Source organism: Thermobia domestica, chromosome 13, assembly GCF_964235325.1.
Source record: "Thermobia domestica chromosome 13, izTheDome1.hap1.1, whole genome shotgun sequence".
In the NCBI taxonomy this organism is placed as follows: Eukaryota; Metazoa; Arthropoda; class Insecta; order Zygentoma; family Lepismatidae; genus Thermobia; species Thermobia domestica.
The window spans coordinates 60,933,864-60,955,250 of NC_137466.1; the positions used below are offsets into that span (position 1 = coordinate 60,933,864).

General features: G+C 34.6%; 1 protein-coding gene across 2 annotated transcripts in view; it reads right to left on the reverse strand.

Annotated features, from left to right (window-relative positions):
- The window catches only part of LOC145668168 (cuticlin-5), a 255,412-nt gene that overhangs the window by 171,976 nt on the left and 62,049 nt on the right, over positions 1 to 21,387 (reverse strand). Inside the window, exons 1-2 of one of the 2 annotated variants that reach the window (XM_081735790.1) lie at positions 18,205 to 18,315; positions 16,313 to 16,456 (exon numbers count right to left, since the gene is read on the reverse strand). In XM_081735790.1, the coding sequence (XP_081591916.1) occupies positions 16,313 to 16,408 (96 nt within the window). In that variant the 5' untranslated portion in view covers positions 16,409 to 16,456; positions 18,205 to 18,315. Of the gene's footprint in view, positions 1 to 16,312; positions 16,457 to 18,204; positions 18,316 to 21,387 lie in introns of those variants that run through there. The other variant, XM_081735789.1, reaches the window with a different exon arrangement.

Sequence of the window (21,387 nt, forward strand, 5' to 3'; positions counted from 1 at the left end):
TTTTAAGGGCCGAAATTACGCGCTGAAAAATACGGTAGTGTATGCTGGTCTTAACAAAGCACAGTGTACCTCAAATCAACATTCTGTATCGGGGTCTATGCCATCCCATAGACTGGCAACCTTACGAATTTTTCGAGAGACTAAATATGTTTTCTGGCTGTTACCAATCTAATTTGTTTATAACATTTAAAAAATAATATGATTATAATATTAGTAGTAGGGTCAAGTCTAGAAAATATAAATTTAAACTGTTTTAGCGTGTAAAGGGATGTGGACTTTCTATACCAAGCTTTCCCTACATATTTACTTGCACAAAACATATTGTAAGTATACATACATTTATGCATAGTCTCTCAATAGAATAAAATGATAAAATAACAATACCGTTCAGATGTGGTAAAAACGAATTTTATTTTGAAATCATAATATAGTAATAGAATGCAATTTCCTTTGTGTTTGTACATACATTCCCGGAATATTCCCATTTTGGGGAATCTTCCTGCAAATATTCCCAGGGAATATTCCCGAAAAATATTTTCCCGGGAATTTACCCACCACCAGTTTCAACTCGACAAATCCCTACCACTAGTGGCACACTAGCGGCAATCCTTCGACGCGTCGCTACATCGACGATCGACATTTACCGGCAAGTGGGTCACTAGGTGTTGGCAAGATTTACGGAATGAGGATGGCACCATCGATCACCGTCTTGAAATCCACCATCTTGAAATGGCGGGAACTGTTTTAAATGGGAATCCGATCGTGTGATACATCAAATAGGATTAAAACGTTTCCAGGAAGCCAGTGGTGAAGTATTTTTGGCTCTACGACCAACAGTTGCAAAGTTTTAACCGATTTTCTGCACTTATCTGAAGATAAAACTGCTGGCAATGTGTGGCAACTGACCAAAGTTACAACAATTGTTCAATGTGCTGTACCTCCTGTCCAATCGTTAAATGTATCCGCTGCTGCCAGTCATCCATTACTCTGCCCAGCATGTCGTAAGGAATGCTGGCACACGCGCCAATTATCTTGCGTTGAAGATTGTTAATGTCCCTGATCTTAGTAGCATGCACAACGGATTTCACGTAGTCCCATAGAAAGAAATCCAATGGACTGAGGTCTGGAGAATGCGGTGTTCACAGGCCCTCGCTGACCTATCCATCTCTGTGGGAATTGCTCGTCAACGAGCACTTAATCCGAAATGAGGTGATGCCCCCCCCCGTCATGTTGATAGAACAAATGGAAATAGTCATTCTCTAATACGACGAATAGCAGGATCCAGGCAGGTATCCATGGGGGGTTAGGCCCCCCAGATTTTCACTGGTCCCCTAAAATTTTCACGGTAGACTTGCAAATGAACTAATATGGTTGGGTCGGGGCCCCCTAACTTCTACCACCGCCCCCTGTATTTTTGGGCTGGCTACGGGCCTGACAGGATCCTCTCCTAAAGCATATTATTGTAGGTAATTGCATTTAAATTGCCTAAAATGAAAAATGGACCCACCACACGGGCACCCCAGACACCACTGCATACCAGCACTTTGTCAGAGCGAACGACCCGAGAATTGTCGTACCAGTGTGGATTGTTGCCAAACTAATATCGATGATCTTGCATTTACCTCGCCTGACACACACACACACACACACACACACACACACACACACAAATGGCCTCGTCCGAGAACAGCACGTAATATGCGAAGCGAGGATTCTGTCTGATTTGTTCCGCAGCCCACTCAGAATTCGACTCAACGGTCTGAATCATCCTCGGTTAGCTATTAGAATAGCTGTATCTTGTGCGGGTGCATCTTATGCACAGATACGATTCGCAGGATGGACGTATTTGATCCTGTGTGGCCCACAATAGTGAGCTAGGAGACAGGAATTGCGAGTGGGACTTTTCGCGAATGATGCCAATACAGCAGTGGATGTAGCTTGGCCTCCCTTATTTTGGTTTGTTTTCAATAAAGAGCGAAGAATGGGTTCTTGATATGAATTCAACGACCAAGAATGCGTTTCATTCCCTTCTATACTACATATACTGTATATAGGGTGAGTCAAAAGTCCTTGGACACCTGCATAAGTTTGAAAATCGACGGGAAAAGTAAAAAGTGATGATGGGAAGAGACTTTGATGAGGAGCCGCAACTTTTGTAGTGTATGTCATTCATGACCGCCATCTTGAAATCCACCATTTTGGATTCAAGTCAATTTTTAAAATGGATAGAAGATAGAAAAAAACAAATTACACCACTAAATTCCTGAGCTCAAGCTAGTGTTATTTGATGTGTCATACACCCCCTTCCCATTTAAAAAATGACTTGAATCCAAAATGGCGGATTTCAAGATGGCGGCCATGAATGACATACACTCCAAAAGTTGCGGCCCTCATCAAACCTCTGTTCCCATCATCACTTTTTACTTTTCCCGTCGATTTTCAAACTTATGCAGGTGTCCAAGGACTTTCGACTCACCCTGTATATATACGGTATATACACAGTATGTTGAGACCGAAAATAATAAATTTGTAACTTTCAATTCTCAAAATTGGATCTTCACAATTTGGAAGTCTACCGTAGTTTCATGTAGTATAACAAAAAACACGATTCCTATTAAAATAAACATAAATTGATCATTCCTATTATACTCGTCTATGAATCTTAGTTAGTGAAATCGAAATTAAATACTGTATTATCCACATTTCTTCTCGATTATTTATAAGAATGCCTTGCATTTATGAAGCCCGCGTTACATCTCTGTTATGCGGACTTGTATAGCATGGTAGGATAAACCCCCTGGGAATAGAATGGGAGTAGAAACATTCTTCTTCCTCTTCTCTTTTTATCCACTTTCTGAATTAAGACCTGGCGACGAAGAGTGCTTACAGCTAGTTTCATAATAACATTAATAAAGAGTAAGGATATTTTTATGAAACTGATTTTAAAATTGCATTTTGCAATTTCGAGAAAGCTATTTAGCTAGTTTAGGACTTTGAGCGGAATTATTTAGTGATAAGTATGAGAAAGCTCATTTACGAAAGACAACGATTTTCATAAAGTGCCACGAATATACTGTTTGGCCACGAATATACTGTCCAGATGCAAGAAGGCGACTAGACCATGTCTTGACTTCAACTTATTTTTTTAACATTTTTTTAGAAACAATGCTATATCGAAACTGAAGCAAAACTTTTGATGCTATCTTGAAAACAGTCTTAACGACTTTTGTAAAATAGATGAACTTACTAAAGAAGATTTAGTTAAGTTGGACTAGTTCCCTTCATCGAGCAAAGACTGTCTTCCATATGCTCGTTCCACTATATAAAGAGGTTTCTATCCCCTTAGCTTTTATAAAACCTAATACATATAATAAAACTATTTAATAAATAAAATTGTTGTGTATTGAGTAAGCAAAGGTATCTTCTCGTGCAGGAAAATTACTACTTACAAAAAACACGCATGTAACAAGTTGTAAACGTGAAATTTATATCGGCATGCTTTGAACCGGAAAATGAATCTCTGGTTTCCATTGCAATCAGAAAGTATTTTGTTGTTTCTTTCTTGAGGTTTCGCAAGATTAAAAAAAAAAAAAAAACGTTCAACGTTTTTCTGTTGATTTTCAAGAAACAAACAAGAAAAAAGGGGAAAAATCATTGGATTCGTTTCTAACCATCGAAGCAAAAATTTTCGATTAAGCAAGTGCATCTTCTTCTTTCCTTGTCTTCTTCCCCTCCTCCTTCCCTTTGACATTTCCTGTCAATTATATTCTTTACTTTTCCACTGTAATTCCTATTAGTAAAAATTTAATCTTACAGATTGGTTCTTTATAGCTTCATCATGTGAATCACTAACCCGGTGGACTGTGAAGTTATTTTATTTTATCTGACGAATTGTTTCCAAAGGCACAATAGCAATTTTTGCTACAACCTTGAGAGATCGTAGAAGTTGAAGATTCGTCATTTCATCCATAATTAATCAAGAATTTGTTATTAAGAGTCTGATCGACATTCCTGTTCCATAAGTATCATATTTTAACTTTGAATATAAAGTTAAACAAAGGGAAACTAAATACAAGAATATTTCGTAGATAAATCACTAGGAGAAAATCAATATCCAAATTATGTCTACTGCATTGATGTAGTGACTAAATTGAATGTTCATTCTTCGCACGGAAACAATAAGTTTTATCCGGAATATTTGAAACGTATATTTGGACCTATTTTTTCTTCCGTAGAATACGTATTTCTATCTTAGGATGCGTCTTTATCAATCAAAGTGAAGTGATAAAACAAATCTAGAAGAAGCCAAGTGCTGACTGTGTTCATAAATTTCAAGAAAAAAATCAATTTGAGACGCTCTAGTCATTTTTTCGTTAAAAAGTGACATATACCACGTAAAAAAAAAAATTACAGAAATTGCCTCCTCCCTTCCCGCTCCATTTAGAAGCGGAAATTTCGAAAATGCTCTAGAACACGTGCCCAACTTTTTTTCTTTTTTTTAAAAAAATGAAAAGTTGATATGCCAAGTTTCATCACTCTGACCTGTGGGGCTTGTTCCCTTAGAATGCGCATTTTAATCAAAGTGACATGTTAAAATTCCATCTTGATCCAAGTGCTATGTTCGAAATTTCATTTCAAACGGTTCAGCCGCTTTTCCGTGATGACGTAACAGAAACGTTGATTTCACTTGTATTTTGAAGTAATATGTGCCATGGTCAGGATTATGTGTCATTATTAGAAGCATGTGTGTCACCGTTAAAAGAAGATTAACCCTCTAGCTGCTAGTTGACACTGTCATTTTTAACTTATACCGTACATTGTTTCAACAGAATAAAATTATTACAGTAGACTCACTGTTAACCGACCACCACGGGACCAAACGAATGCTATCATTTCTTAGTCCCTAAATTGTATAGGATCTCTGTAATGGTTAAAAGAAGGCATACAGTATCATAATTCAATAAATTTAACTTAAAAAAGTCAAAAGTTTTGATCCAAGTTTCTCCAGTGACACTCAGTTGAAGGAAATAATGTATATTGAATAAAGTACACTAAACAATGACACACGTGACGCATTTATTTACGGTACATGTGTATTGACGGAAGAAAACCCAACATCTCCCTTAGCCGTGGAGCATAAACGTGGGACGTCAAACAAACAGAAAACCTACGATAAATATGGCGGTAGAAACTTTTAGAAGGAAGAAACTTTTTTTTTTTTTTTTTTTTTTTAGAAAGAGTTAAGAAAAGTACTTAACCTAGAAACACGGACATTACTCAAAGAGACAAAAACGACTCGATACTTTTGAAAAGTGGATATGAAGAAGATTGAAAAAATTAGTTGAGTTGAACGGAAAATCATTGGATGTGTATTAGGAATATTGAGAGAGAAACGAACAATACCTGCTTGCAACAGTTAGAAGAGACCATGCACTAACAGACGTGATAAATGATATGGCGGAAAGATAAATGAGGCAGGGGACAAAAAGAGTGAAATGAGAATAGTACTGAAGTGGATAATTACCACGTAAAGATGAAGAGGTTCGCTGTTGCCTGTAGTGCAAGGAACTTTTCTATTTTCAGTAATGACTTGTTAATGATCTACTTCTATTACTACTACTACTACTAAATAATAATAATAATAATAATAATAATAATAATAATAATAATAATAATAATGATAAACTAGCTCTTTGGCCTATGTAACTCAGAATTTCAGTGCCGCATTAAAAAAGCTCTCAATTTACTTCCCTTTTTAGCCCACTGGATCCAATTTTTAATTTGTATCTCCGTTTCTGTGAGATCCATCTTAATTTTGTCCTCCCACCAGCGTATAGGTCTTCCGATTGAGTTTACAGTTAAAATTTTCGAAAAGATTCCTACTTTATTCTATTCTAACTACTTGACCTCCCCGCCAGAGCCTCCTAGACTTAATGACCCTAATAATGTTACGTAAACCACACAAATTAATGTTATTCAGTTCCTCGTTATGAACTTCCTGCGATTCCCCATTCCGGTTCCTCTTGGGTCCGAATAGTTGCTTCGGATTTTATTTTCAAGTACTTTTAGTCTGCGTTTTCCCCTCCACGTAATTGACTATAATTCGTAACTATAGAGCACACAACAGGCATAATTATAATTTTATAAACTTTAAGATTCAAATTCTTCGACAGAATTCCCAGAGACAAAAGAGTTTGGATTGAATAAACACGAATTCCATTTGAACACGAATTCTCTGTTCTCAGTCGACATTTAATTCCTTCGTGGACAACGGCACCGTCTTTCCAAAATGTATTTGGGTACGTATCAATAGCGGGACGTGTTTTCAGGAAAGTCTCCATATTTGATTTATTTATTTTTAGTTAAAATCTTTTATGTACCGTACACTTCAACAAAGGCCTGTGCTGTGACAAAGTAAAATATTCTGGTAATATAAGGATAAGTTGGGGCTGCCCTAGCTCAGTCGGTAACACGGCTGACTTAAACGCAAGAGAAACGGGTTTAAACCCGGGTCCGAACCAAAACTCTTGTGGCTGCGCACCCACAAGATTATTTGTGTACAAGGGCGCCGATTTCTCTGTAAATTTGGGGGGGGGGCATTCAGATGCAGACGGCATATATATGAGGATTTTAAGGCAAATTGCATTCAAATTATGCAAAATATTGTATATTCACAAATGTAATGAGGGGATCCACATGAGCTTTGGGGGGGGCGGCCCCCTGGCCTCCCCAGGATCAGCGCCCTTGTTTGTGTGGTTACCGGAGCCCCAGAGCACCCATGTAGTAAGCGCACATGCTCGTGGATATGGTTTTGATCTGTTCCTGTTGATCCTCGACGTTTGAAAGTGTTTATCTTGTAGAAAATATTAGATCTACTTGTTATTTTATTATATTATTTTCATTATTCGTTGAATTCATCTCTGTGGTAGAGCGCTTATCTCTGGTGCAGGAGGTCCTTGGTTCGATCCCCGGTCAAGTAAGCTGACTTGCTTTAATCATCGTCTTCCTTAGGCTAAGAGGCATAATTGTCGCAGTTACACTCAAAGATTTCATTTCATTTTTCGTGGAATTCATTAATCATTTTCAGTTGTTTTGGAGCAACCACATATTAGTGCGCGATTTTTTGTATTGGTTGGTAAAATGTACATAAAAACTAAGGTCGTATAAGCAGGGCAGAAAGTTCTTTTACATTTGGATTCAACCAATGTTTCAAGTGATTAAGCTAATTCTAAGTGTAAAAATTGAGCAGGAAATACACAAATAGAGAGTTATACAGAGAAAATACCATTGGAAACCATTAATTTATGAAAAGAATTTCCATATAAAATAGTAATATAATTTTCCACTAACTAACTAACTAACTAACTCTATGGCCTATGGAACCCGGAGGTTCAATGCCGCGTTCACAAAAGCTCTCCACTGACTTCTATCCTTAGCTAACTGCATCCAGTTTCTACTTTGTATTCCAATCTCTGCGAGATCCATCTTAATATTGTCCTCCCATCTGCGCCTAGGTCTTCCTAATGGTTGTTTTCCGATTGGTCTTCCTGTCAAGACTTTGAAAGCGTTTCTACTTTCTTCCATTCTAGCTACATGACCCGCCCACCTAAGCCTCCTAGACTTGACGACCCTAACAATGTTGGGTAAACCATATAAATTATGTAGTTTCCACTAGAAGAATTAATAACAGAAAGTGGAAAAGAATTGTAAAGGAGTCAATGTGAGTCTAGTATTTTAAACTACCATCTACATTCATCTTGCTGGACTGAGAGAAATCCTGAAAAAATCTTAGCCACAATGGCCAAACTTAATTAAGTAAAATCTTAACCAATTTTATGATATTCAATATGATTCTGGCCGATGAGAGGAAAATATTATTAATGAGATCTTTAGTTTTACGTTCCATGGACGACGCAGACGATTATCAAATTCCAAATGAATGGTAATGGAACGAAGAGACTCCTAGAAAAAGGGGGAGAACATCGATAAAATTCGTTTCGTTCGTTTGTTTCTTGAATTTTTTAGCACCAAGGATATATGAGATTCGGACCTATAGTTTAAGATGAAATTCGAACTACCGTAGTGCGTTCAGTACTATCCCGCCGGAATTCGAATTCGGGATCACATACAACAAAGACGTACGCTAACCATTACACCAACGAAAACAGTAAGAAAACTCATGCATACGATGTTGTAAACTACAAAATGGCATGTCCTAAAATCGAATTACGAACCCCTCGCTTCAGAGGTAACCATTCTCCCAATGACCCATTGTTCTTTCTTATCAGGCTATGCTTGTATCTGCAAATCATATAGAGAAAAAGGGAATCCGAATTTGAGGAACAGGGTAACGTACCTGTACTGTTCGCTGGATCTGATTTCTTTTTATTACAGTACTTTTAGAATTATGATAACATACAGAACATCTAAAATATTTGGATCACAATGAGAAAGTCTGAATTTGATATTCGTTTGATGTGCACGTTAATTGAGACTTGTCCTAGCTGTTTTTCTTTACATAATTACAGGAGACCAAAGGTTGATATCAGAAAATAAATCCACGATTCCTTACTTTACTATTTCTCAGGTTACAAATATAACTAGATGGGTAATAATTGGAGCGAGACCATCGAGCTTTATTCATTATTCATAGATTTTTTTTATGCATCAAGTGTTTTCGTGAACGAACACAATACGGAAATAGTTGAACTCGGCATATCAACGAAAGAGCATAATGGCTTTGAAAAATTGTGTTAGCAGAACAGAACGGAAAGGACTTCGCCCTATTTTTAATACTGAAAATTCTCTTTTTTTTTCATTGTTTAGAATGAGACTTTGAGGGTCAAATGCTTTCGCAAAGTTAAGTCTATCAGCATCCCGTTTTTCGGTAATTGTTCCTCAAAAGTATGTCTGATAGCGTCTGGTTTCTGTCGTCATCGCATCTGTCTGGGTTTTGTTATCTATTGCTCAAACTATGTTTTAACTACATAATTTCATGTTTAATTTGCATCCACGTTTGAAAATAAAGCAGCCGGGCCCTCACGAGCGGCCAGCTCGATCCTCAGACATTCAGCGCGCGCTCACAAATCACCGTGTCAAATTTGATGAAGAACGGAACAGAGATCTCGAAGGAGTATCCGGATAAACCAACATCTAAGTCTAATAAAGAGGAGCTTTGCTCCAATCATGTAGACCCTACGAGGGAAGAAATATTTGACGGATTAATATATTAAAGGTTAGTATGTGTAAAGTAATAGTATGTGATATTTGCTGCGTTCAGTAGACGAAATGTGTACAGTAAAAGTGCATTAATTGTTTGAGTCATTTATGTATTTTGGTTTGATATGTCTTAATGCTATTATTTCTTTGATTTGTTGAGATCAATCAAAACAGAAAAGTCAAAACAATTAGCAAAACACTTTTTTTTAAAGCGTATTTCGTGTTTAATGTACTGGAGACTAAACATGCTTGATATTGTAAAAGGTCATTAAATATAATTACTGTAATTAGTTACTCTGTATTGAATTAAATTTAAGGTACTAACTTATAAAAGTTCTTCTTACATATATACATCTACCATAAAGTTTATGAAAATGGCCATTTATTTTCTATTTAATTATTTAAAGAAGAAGAATATTACAGGCTATTACCCAATTACAGTATTCTAGGTTACAGTAATAATATTCATGATATTATCTAATTAATACAACAAAGAAATACACTATTATTAAAACTATTCATGTACGTTATTAGTATAAAAGACACAAACAAGATATTGATTGTAACTTTATCTGCACATAATTTATCAAGTTGTATTTTTAATTTATTCTCAATGTCATTAAGAATATCTGTTGTCGATCCAAAGTAGTCAACCCTGTTGTAAAAAGCACACATCCGCCATGTAGAAGACTTTTTAAAGATATTTGTTTTAACTTCATTGGAAAAGAGCACAACGTTATTTCGATCCCGCGTGTTTAGATAAGGTAACTTAAAATTAATCTTTTGCGAAATTCTATTCAGAAATGCTTCACTTGTTATTACCTATCATAGAGAAAACTAAATCCATGGAAGTTCGGGATCGTAATACGGCAAATTATGGATGCGTTAAAATATTAAATAATACTTTTGATAAAATGGATACTTTCAAATATCTAGGATGAATATTAACGGTCGAAAATCATATTCAGGAAGAAATTAAATGTCGACTAAAAGCAGGGAATTCGTGTTATTATTCAGTTCAAAATCTCTTGTCGCCGCGATTCTGTCGAGGAATTTGAAGCTTAAAATATATAAAACGATAATCATGAGTGTTGTTCTGTATGGTTGCGAAACATGGTCGCTTACTCTGAGGGGATAATATAGACTGAAAGTATTAAGAACAAGATCCTAAGACGAATATTCGGACCCAAGAGGAACGGGAATGGGGAATGGCGGAGACTTCATAACGAGAAACTACATAATTTATACCTTTACCGAACATTGTTAGGGTCATCAAATCTAGAAGACTCAGGTGGGCAGGTTATGTAGCCAGAATGGAAGAAAGTAGGAACGCTTTCAGAGTCTTAACTGAAAGATCAATCGGAAAACGACCATTAGGAAGACCTAGATATTGTCCTTCCATAGGTGCAGATGAAAGGACCTTATTAAGATGGATCTCGCAGAAATAGGAATACTAAATATAAACTTGATCCAGTTGGCTAAGGATAGGATTTAGTGGAGAACTTTTGTGAACGCGGCATTGAATTTCCGGGTTCCATAGGCCATTGAGTTAGTTAGTTATCATAGAGAATATCGTATCTGTGGGTTTTCTCGGGGTTCTCCCGCTTCCTTCAACATTCTCATTCCTCCAGTTTTCTGTAACATTTCATTTTCAGTATTCATGCATCTCCTTTAGCCTAATACTGGGAAATAAAAGTAAAAGATTTAATTTCCAATTTTATCACGTAAAAAAATAATTAAAAAATACAATGAGAGGTAATAATCTCCGTTGGAAGTACAGAATCAGCAGTTTAAGGAAAGTCATTTCACTTGAAGGTCACAGATGGATATCTTGATTTAGAGCTATGTTGTGATAACATGGAGGCCGTGTGCATGCATCTCGAGCGGAACAACTCTGTCTTTTTTAATTGCCAATTCAATTATTGTCATCATAGTAAACAGGTATTGCCGTTAACAAAATTATTTAATCTCTATTGTGAAGAAATAATGAAAAAGGACCTTACATGGAAGATTAAATGTTGGTACACTTATATATATATATATATATATATATATATATATATATATATATATATATATATATATATATATATATATATATATATATATATATATATATATATAACAAATATTTGAAGAACTGTGAAGCAAGTATACGTTTTGAGAAGACAAAGCGTAAGATTATTTGTTCATTTTCGTAGTTAGTGAGATAGGTGAGCCTTTGCTTGCTACATTACGTTTTTTTATATATATGTATCATCTGTTTACCAAAATCTCCTTTTTCCATGTGAGGTCCTTTTCCACATATATATTTTCATAAATATATTTTCAAATCTAATTAAATTGCATGCAGCCACCTCGATTTCCTTTTCCACGTCGCGTTTTGACTGATATTCTTTTTATCACTAAAAGTATGGCCGAGCTCGAAACTGATATTCGTTAAATAAAATTAAGCATAATTACAGTGAAATATTCAAATATTTCGTGGTGCCACTGTAAATCAGGGGGGATCCTACTCAAACGCATTCCCTTATTTAAATACATATATGATTCAGTCTTCTTAGTTAACATTTCAACTATTAACAATAAGAAATGAGAAGAAACATTTGGAAGGAAGTCGGAGAAGAAACGGGGTACTTTCAGACATCATTCAATTTGGTGGAACTCGGGAAAAATCATAAAAATCATTAAGTAGGACTGACCAAGTTAACTTGTGTAAGCAAAATACTGTTAACAGGATCTTATAACTTTCAAATAACACTATTCTGGACTGTTATTTGCATTTTATTGACGCATTACAAGCACGCGCGGAACATTCAGATTTATTAGGATGACAAATCTCACCAGGAGCTCATATTTCGTGGAAAAGGATGAGAAGCTAACTGAGTTGTTTTCTGAGTTGAATGATCTGTACTAAAGGAACGTTACTTGATGCACCTTGGAATGAAGTCGCGATCTTTCAATTAGAAACAGACAGGGGTGAACCTAAAAGAATGGTATGAGGTATTACAATCCTGTGCATCACGGCTCGAAATTCATTCTATTAATTGGGGTTTCTTGAGGGATTTCACATAGAAACTTTGGAAAGCGAAATGCAAACGAACACTACGTTTTTACGTTTAATCATTCTGAAGTTAATATTGATCAAAGAATAATTTATCGTTTCAGTTCAGCCATCTAGAAGTGTTATTATTCATCAAATTTAGCAAATACATATTATATTTTATGAACCGTTTCATTTCATTAATATAGGGGGTCTGCATTGCGGATGCAGTTCGGATTACTTCTGTAATATTGAAAAAGAGGACCATAAGATAAGCTATATTCGATAGTTAAAACCGAATCAGAAAATTGAATTTGTGTTCGTCAAATAGGTGGGATATACCTTTAGCATAGCAATCAACAATAAGACTGTGGAATCGCCATTATTGCTATTATTCGGCAGATGAAAATTTTCTTTTTCACTATTAAAAATTACTTTGTACAAGACAAACGCTTATCTATATGTTAATATTTATCATATAAAGCAGTAGTCCTATTCAAAATAAAGAATAGAAGATAAAAAAAAATACAAATACTACACCAGCCTTATAAAAAGTATGTTTCATATGTATATAATAAAAATTTGAAAACACATTTTGTAATCTAAACTTGTGTATTATTGAAGGAATAAGTTACAAGACTATTGACATAACCACAGGAAAGTAGATGATACTTCAGAAAGGTTGAACTGGGGATCAAACCGGGAACCTTCGTATTATAAGACAAATTTCTGATATTGCATCCCGTTATTCGGTGTATCATACTTATCCATTCGCCACATAAACTTACTACACATCTCACTTTATGTGCCTTCGAAACGCCCCTAAACAGAGTGCGTTGCCATCAATTTCATAATGTAAAAAAATAGATGTCAAATGTCCAGAAGTTCTTTATCTACTATCGATTGGTATGAATACAGTTTCAAATTTCGAAATATCTTTTGTTTATTTGTTTGAAAAATAATAATGTATTTCGCAGCACAAAAGTAGGAATAGCTTGTGTTATTGTTTTACAAAGCATATTTAACTCAGTAACTTCTATAACCATTTATAAATGCTATATAGTATCTTGACTTTTAATTTCCTAAGGAATGCTTATTTATTGCATACAAGATAATACGCATTTTTACTCTATCGCGTTAAAATATAATTATTTCCAAATATACTGTAATTCTATTAAGAATATGATTAACCCTTTAATGCACAAAATGTTATAAGTGTGCATATTACTTAGCACGTAAACAATGTACTACTTAATATTTAACACATAAGGTGGGATCTTTATTCATTTAATTTGAGACGACTATGCTTGAAGCTATAATTTGATGATTACTAACATACAGGCCACTGGTGGGTTCTTGTCGAGAAGTTGGCGAGCTCTCATATCAGGCGAAACCCTTCCAATCAGTTTAATGATTTTTCTAGGTGGCATTAAGAAATGAATGTTCTGAAATTTTGAATAACGTGTTAAGTACCGGTACTCTTCTCTAAATGTTAAGATTAAATTGTACTATGTTTTTAGATTCAAGTGAAAACGAACTATCAAAAAATGTTTGGTGTAGTTTACTTTCAAATTTTAGACTCAAGTTCATCACTATTGAGCGTAACACAACCAATTTATGAAGAAGAAAAAAGGAAGAGTCCCAACACAGTTACACTTGTTCCTTAAGTATAAAGTTATTTGATTTAAAATCTCAGCATCTACAATGGCTATAGAATGTTATTTCCTAGATAATGTAGGAACTTTCTTCATAGTTCTAGTTTACGTGAACTTCAATATCCCTCACAGTGTACGTAAATCCCACACTTGAAAAGATTGAGGAACAGTATTCGAATGGTGATTTCCTGGTAATAACACTGCTTTCAAGTGGTTGAGACTGGAGTAGACTTTAATTTACTTACATAATTAATTTGTATATATGCCATTTGTGAGCAGCGAAGATTAACTTTTTATGGAATTTGAGTTCTTGATTATTTGAAGAGGTTTTTCTTATAACTGATGCTAAATAACCATATATATATATATATATATATATATATATATATATATATATATATATATATATATATATATATGTGTGTGTGTGTGTGTGTGTGTGTGTGTGTGTATACGTACGTGCAAATAATATAAGGAAACCTAACACATTAGAGATAATTAGAAAGCTTCAGGGAAAATATAAATTTATGTGGAAAATTGTCTTCCTTTTTTAATATCCATGCTTCGAAGTAAGAGTTGAATATATGTTTGAGTCAGTTTTCAGTTTATTTTGTTGTTATAATACATTGGTCTGACAGGTCACGATCTCAATCTGTTAGGCTATATAAAGTTGTTCCTCAATGGAATTTATTTTTGTGATTGAAATGAGTGTAAATACTGTACAATTAACCCATTCTAGCCACTCTTCCTTCCTTCTTTTTTTCTGTTTTTGTTTTCATTTTAAGTGCTTTTCTGTGGGGAAGAAAATAGAATGAAAATAATATTATACTTTTAAAAGACAAGTAAGTAACATTAAATTAAACAGAATAATATGAGAGCTAAAAAACACAAAAAGTGCAAAAAAAAGTGGGTCCTTACTACAGCGAAATTAAAGTACAGCTAATTTTAGAGTTTTTCTGTAATATCTTCAAAACAAATAAAAATATTCGAAAAGCAGAAACGTAGTGAACTAGACAATACAATTTTGCATGTGATACCGTTATCACAACTCATCTATCTGCTTTCGATTTGCAACTGTAGATAGATTTAGTATTTTTTGCGGGTTCTGTATATAGCGGCATACCAAAAGCAGATAGGTGAATTGTGGTAAAGGTATCACATGCAAAATCGTATTGTCTAGTTCACTACGTTTCTGCTTTTCGAATATTTTTATTTATTTTGAAGATATTACAGAAAAAAACTCTAAAATTAGCTGTAATTTAATTTCGCTGTACTGAAAACCCTTGAGTGGAATTGTGGGTACAGACATGTGTGTGTCTCCGTACTTCGAAATATAGTTCGTACGCCGAGGGAAATATTGTTAACATAACTAAAGTTCATTCAACGAACCTTCTGATCCTGATGTAAACATTGTAGAACGGTATTACTCCGCCAGTCATCGGATGATTGGCTATCGGTCACCGCTTCTTTCGAGAAGCACGTGCCTGTACCCTGTCGGCGTTTTGCATATTCCCCGCACGCAGCCATATTGTAAACTGTGATTCGCGCATAAGGTGGGCCAAACCCAGTTTCTACGCATGCGTTTTCTCTTTTATTGAATTAATTAAATTTAGTTCTTAGATAGAGTGTTGTTTCTGTTATTTTACTGTAAGTAAATTGTATTTCTGGTAATGAGCCTTATAAGCAACGAAAACGTTGAAAAACAGCTTACTTGACAATGGACTATTTTCTTCTGCCGCATGGATGCGGCAAGGCTCTTTAACCAATAAAATGAAACAATCACCACGTGTATTTGTTTACATGAGGTACTGAACGTTCCTTGAATGAACTATAGTTTGCGATCGGAAGGTCTAATTTATTTAAAAGTTCAATCCCTTGGTCAATTTGGTCTTCAGTTCAAGTATACGTATATAGAAGGCGTAAATAATATGCAACAGAAAGAAATTATATAGGATAAGACCGTTTAAAGTAGGATTTGAAGCACTGCGATGAATTCGATGTTCTCCCACCGGCAATTGAATCTGTAATCTCGTGCACTTAATTTCCGATCTTGATTATATGTATATCGTGCCATTTATAAACTACCAGTATGATGCATACAAGATAATATCCATTACTATATAATATTCTTACTCAATTTAGACAAAAAAATCTTTACTTTAATTTACTTACTTTTCTGTTTCAGTTGATTATTAAATAAATATATTATTTGTCACAAATACTAACTCATTCGAATACAATTGTGAATTCATCAAGGATCAATCTTTTACAATTTCGTTATTTATTTATTTATTTTTTTGATGATACTCTGTAAACAATTCGCATTCTAATTGCCATTACTTAAATTTTACACTAAGTGTAACGTAACTAAATTGAAATATTGCTAATGACTTACCGAATTTTGTTCACTTCCTTCGTGCGTAAGAGCTTCCCTTGTTTCGTTGTAGTCTATTAATCCACTATTTATTGTCACATGCTCCAATGCTGGCATATAAACGTCTGTTGTGGCTTCTGTTGGGTAGTCGGTCTGTGCTGCTGTCTGGAAAGATAGATGAAAGTTCTAACATGCTTATTGTAAAACTAGGAAACTTACAAAAAGAAAAAATAAAGAAAGAAGTAAACAAGAAAACAATACGAAGCTCCGTCGTGGCTACACCGTAGCCGAATTGATGTTTAATATGAACTAATGAGCTATCGACTCGCTATTACCAAACTTACGGTGAGAAATTTGCTTTCAACTGACGAATATTACGAAATTTTGATCTCAATAGGAACATATAACACATGAAACCGAATCGGAATCCTGCATCACAGCATTGGCAGTACTGCTTGTAAGCGGATTGGTCAACGTGAGAGCAGTGCTCAAGGCCAAACTATAATTCGGCTGTCGAGCACAATAATTTGTTTGTGAGTTTCCTTCTCATAGCAATATCGTTTGCATCTGCGTCTTTGGTGAAAGAGAACCAAATTCGATTCCCAGTGAGAGCTCCTGTGGTTTGGAACCCACATGAAGCTGTAGGTTCACGCATCATATAGTCTTACTGCTGAAAGGGACGCTAAACTCTAATTCGACTAACTAATAATTGTTTGTTGAAATTTGGTGTCTCTTTCCAGCACTGATTTTATTTGACATGTTATCCTACATTTTATGATGTAATCCGAACTACCATAATACGTGAATACTCTCCCCCGTGCACTAAAGGCGCAGTAGCCAGGAGAACTGTAAAATGGTTAGAATTCTCATCTTGGATACAAAAGAACCGCATTTGATTAATGATGAGAAATCCACGTTTCATGTGACCTCAACACTGTAAATACGTTAAACTTAAAGACACAAGAGTACAAATTAAACTATTATTGTTTTCTATTTTATTGTAGTAAAACTACAGCATAGGCGGATCTAGAAGGTAAAAAATGGGGGGCAGCCAGAACCCAAAGTAGGATAGGTATATCATGAGTTTACTATAAATTTTCAAATATACGGTATATATAAATTATTTTTATCACTCAAAAAGCTGGAAAAGCCTAGGCCCCCCGTCCCGGGCAAGATCTGCCACTGAACTACAGTGAGAATCGAATATACAGCTTTGCATTTTACTGCCCTTCTTTAGTAAAACTATAAAGAATCGTACTAATAACGTTCAAAAGCATTTTCTCTTTGTCCATATTAATCTTCTTAAGAGAATCACGTCAATAAAGTCCTGAAAGTTTACCTGAAATGAAATTATGCACAGTTCACATTTTTGTAATGGTGAAGTATTTTTTTTTTCAAATTTTTCTATCTTTATAAATCACGATTGGCCTATTCAATTCATCGTCTATCATTGATATGAATAATCGTAAAATACACTGTAATTATTTGTTTTACTTAGGACCTAATTCTGAATGCCATAGAGCATGGAAGAAATAAGTTTTTTAAATCTTTAACTATTGATACAAATAATCCAAATTAGCTGATGTGAATAATAGGGATACCCAATCATTCCTCCTATCCTGTTGCGTTCCCAAATAAATATTTCTGATATGTAATTACCCTCCCCCCAAAAAAGTAATATTATTTTTAAATTTACTCAATAATAAGTTTAAATTTCAATGGATACGGCTTTGGTTGAAACGTAATTTTCTGATGTAAATTACAGATTTTTTATACAAATTTTTAGTTGCTAACTCTTTGAGAGTTTTAAACTATTTCACTTTCAAATTCTCTAAAATTCCATGAGGTATACTGTGGATCATGACTAACACAGTATAAATTGTGTGAAGTGTTTCCATTTATTATCATATTACCTTTAAATTATACTTGCTTTTCCAATTATCTTAGTATTTCCAACTACAGAACAAACATAGCCATTACCCATCATGATTTCACATAACTCACATAACATACTAGGACTCCAGTCACTACATCATAATCTATATGATCACATAAACTAAAATGTTTACACAGTATATCCCCTAGCAACCTATTAAGATGTGTATGTGTCATTATTCGAAAACCTTATCATCTCGTGGCCTCATTCCATACTTACCAACACTGACGGAAGTTATAATGTACAAAAATCTATGAAACACCTTCAGTATGTTAGAATAATGTTTTTAAAAAATGCAGCTAGGCGAAAAATATATTTTACAAGCCTATAAAAAGTAAATAAAATATTCACGACGCTCTCTATTTCAAGTAGTTTCCTGAAATAAAAACTTCCCTATCAGTTTATCATTATTTTCTTAATCGTGATGAGATTGTAGGCCTAGGTGTCCACAAAAGCGTATAGTAATATCGGATATTTCACAAGAAGTCAGAACCAACTTCCTTCCAGGTTTCCATAATGGGAAGTCATAGAAGCATTGAAGACACTACCAGCAGCCATTAAAACAGAAGAAAACGAACAGTATATATTCTCTCATAACAACGGAAGACCTTCATAACTTAATTTTTACGTCCTTTTTCATTGTACGGATATGTTCGGTTTTCCCCTCTCTTCAAAGTCCTTTTCGCTGAAAGTAAGAAACATAGTGTGATGTCTACGAGTCAGTCATGATATCTCAGGCAACATTAAAAGGAAGTTCGCTTCGGTTCGCGTGCCGAATGGTTACGTCACACTTACTAACCATTGGTCAACATTTGTGTCCATAGAGAAGGAAAGTTCTCTTTCTCTTTTCATTTCATTTTTATTTCTTTTTAAAGACTCAAATTATATTTTAATAATAGGATTTACATTGCATTATCGAGAGTCATTAATGGATGAAAAAGAGCAGTTATTGAATAACATATATTTTTTTAAAAGTTATCTTTAACAAAGTAAATTGATAGCAGGAAATAATTAGCGGTTTGTTATGATATTTCCGTTTAGTGTCTAATGCGTTACAATGAAGTGACTGTAAACAACTATCAAAACATAAGACTGAATAATTGGCCCTTTTCTTTCATTTTGTCACACGCAAACATGAATGCATAACTGGACATTATTAGGAAGTAACATATGTATTGAGTAGGAAGCGAAAGTCAGTAAAAATCATAATAATGGAAATATATCCACTAATTTTCATCTATGTACACAGAATGAATTGGTTTCATTCATTATTTTATCACTCCATGCGTGCCTGTTACTGTAATTCTTGTTAGAGACAGCAAGTTACAATTTATATTCGGTGACAATCCAATAGAAATAAGAATATCTCTGCATACTGATTCTTCTTTGGACTATTCATCTATTAATAAATGGTGAAAAAAAATCTATTACTAAAAGAAACTTAATAAGAGTAGATACATATGCATAGCCAAGATTGACTACAATTAGGTTCAGATGGAGTTCTCCGCTAGACAAGAAAAAAAGAATTGTCCTGACGAGATATGGAATGAGACGAGATATAGGTCTCTGCCAATACTAAACACTTTCGGAAGGCGAGACATCACTTTTTCTCAACACTTTTTCAAGAAGAGACAGCTTCAACTGTTGCCTCATGGAGAATTTTAACTCTAGAGAAAATTGTCCATGTTCCACAAGAAATAAAGTTGGACTTCATTAAACTAGTGAATTTAGTTATAATTTAAGGGTTCTTAAACATTACTCTTTGTGCATCAGACAATTGACCTATTGGTGTTGCCTACCAGACAAGAAGTACATTTTTAAATTCTAGACGAAACGTTTCTTATTTACTTTCTTATATACCTCGAAAATTTGCCTTGTTAAAATAAATTACTAGTGATTGTATGCTGTGAATGACTTTTATGTTCGTTTGGGTGTGAACATTGATTAAGGAACCTGGTTACTATGTGTCTTTCTTTTAATTAATAACATTTGAATTTCCTATTACTAAGTGTAAAACTCTTCCAAAATTCAAAAACTTACATTTACAAAATGAGACGAGACGAAAAGCCTTCATCTCTCGTCTCGTCCTGTGAAAAACACTACTAACTATAGAATATGGGATTATGATGTGATCTAGCTTTACAAACATCAGAGATCTATTCTTTTAAGAGCATAAAAGATTATCTACGAAGATGAAATTCTTTCTTTAAAAATAAGCACATCTTTGTCTTTTCTTTAATATATCTAGAAATTCTTTTTTTAAAAATTTCTCTTTCCTTTAATATATCTAATTTTGACTTATCATTCCCATTCAGGTTACTCATGTCTATCTCCCCTCTAGGTTCCTTTCTATTTTCTCTTTAAGGAAGTTGGGGAATAACATTTAAATTATGTACATTTGTGGATAAATAATAATTGAATTTAAAAAATCTTTCTCAATAAAATTTTAATATGTCGTAATACATTTTCTAAATTTCGCAAACCTACAAAAAAGTTTGGAAGCTTTAGCTTAATCCCTGCTTGAATATTTTATAAAAATGTAGTCCGCGCGTCTATGAAAGGTTTTGTCGTCAAAATGGTACTTTTAAACACTGGTGTCTCTAGAATGAAGTCACATCATTAAAAATTCATCATCATAGGTATTCTGCCTTTATTGACAGGTCACTTGCCGCAGCTGAGAAGCTTCCATGCTTCACGGTTCTCCGCTATCTTCTTTGTCTTCGCGTATGATCTTTCTGTTTTAATATCATCCATTAATTGTAGTCTCCTTCGCCCCCTCCCTCTCTTTCGCGCCACCGTACCCTCTAGGACGTCCCTCATGATACAATCTCTTCTTAGGCAATGTCCCAACTAGTTTCTCTTCCTCTTCCTAATAATATCTAGAAGTGTTCTTTTCTCACCCACCATTTCTAACACTCTCTCATTCGTTTTCCGCTCGACCCAACTAATTCTTTCCATTCTTCTCCACACCCGCATTTCGAAGGCTTCCAGTCGATATTCATCACCTTTACGTAATGTCCACGTTTCCGCCCCATACAGTACAACACTCCACACGAAGCATTTTATGAGTCTTTTTCTCAACTCTTTATTCAAGGTCCCACAAAACAGACTTTTCTTCCTCCTAAAGGTTTCTTTCGCCATTCCTATCCTTGCTTTTATT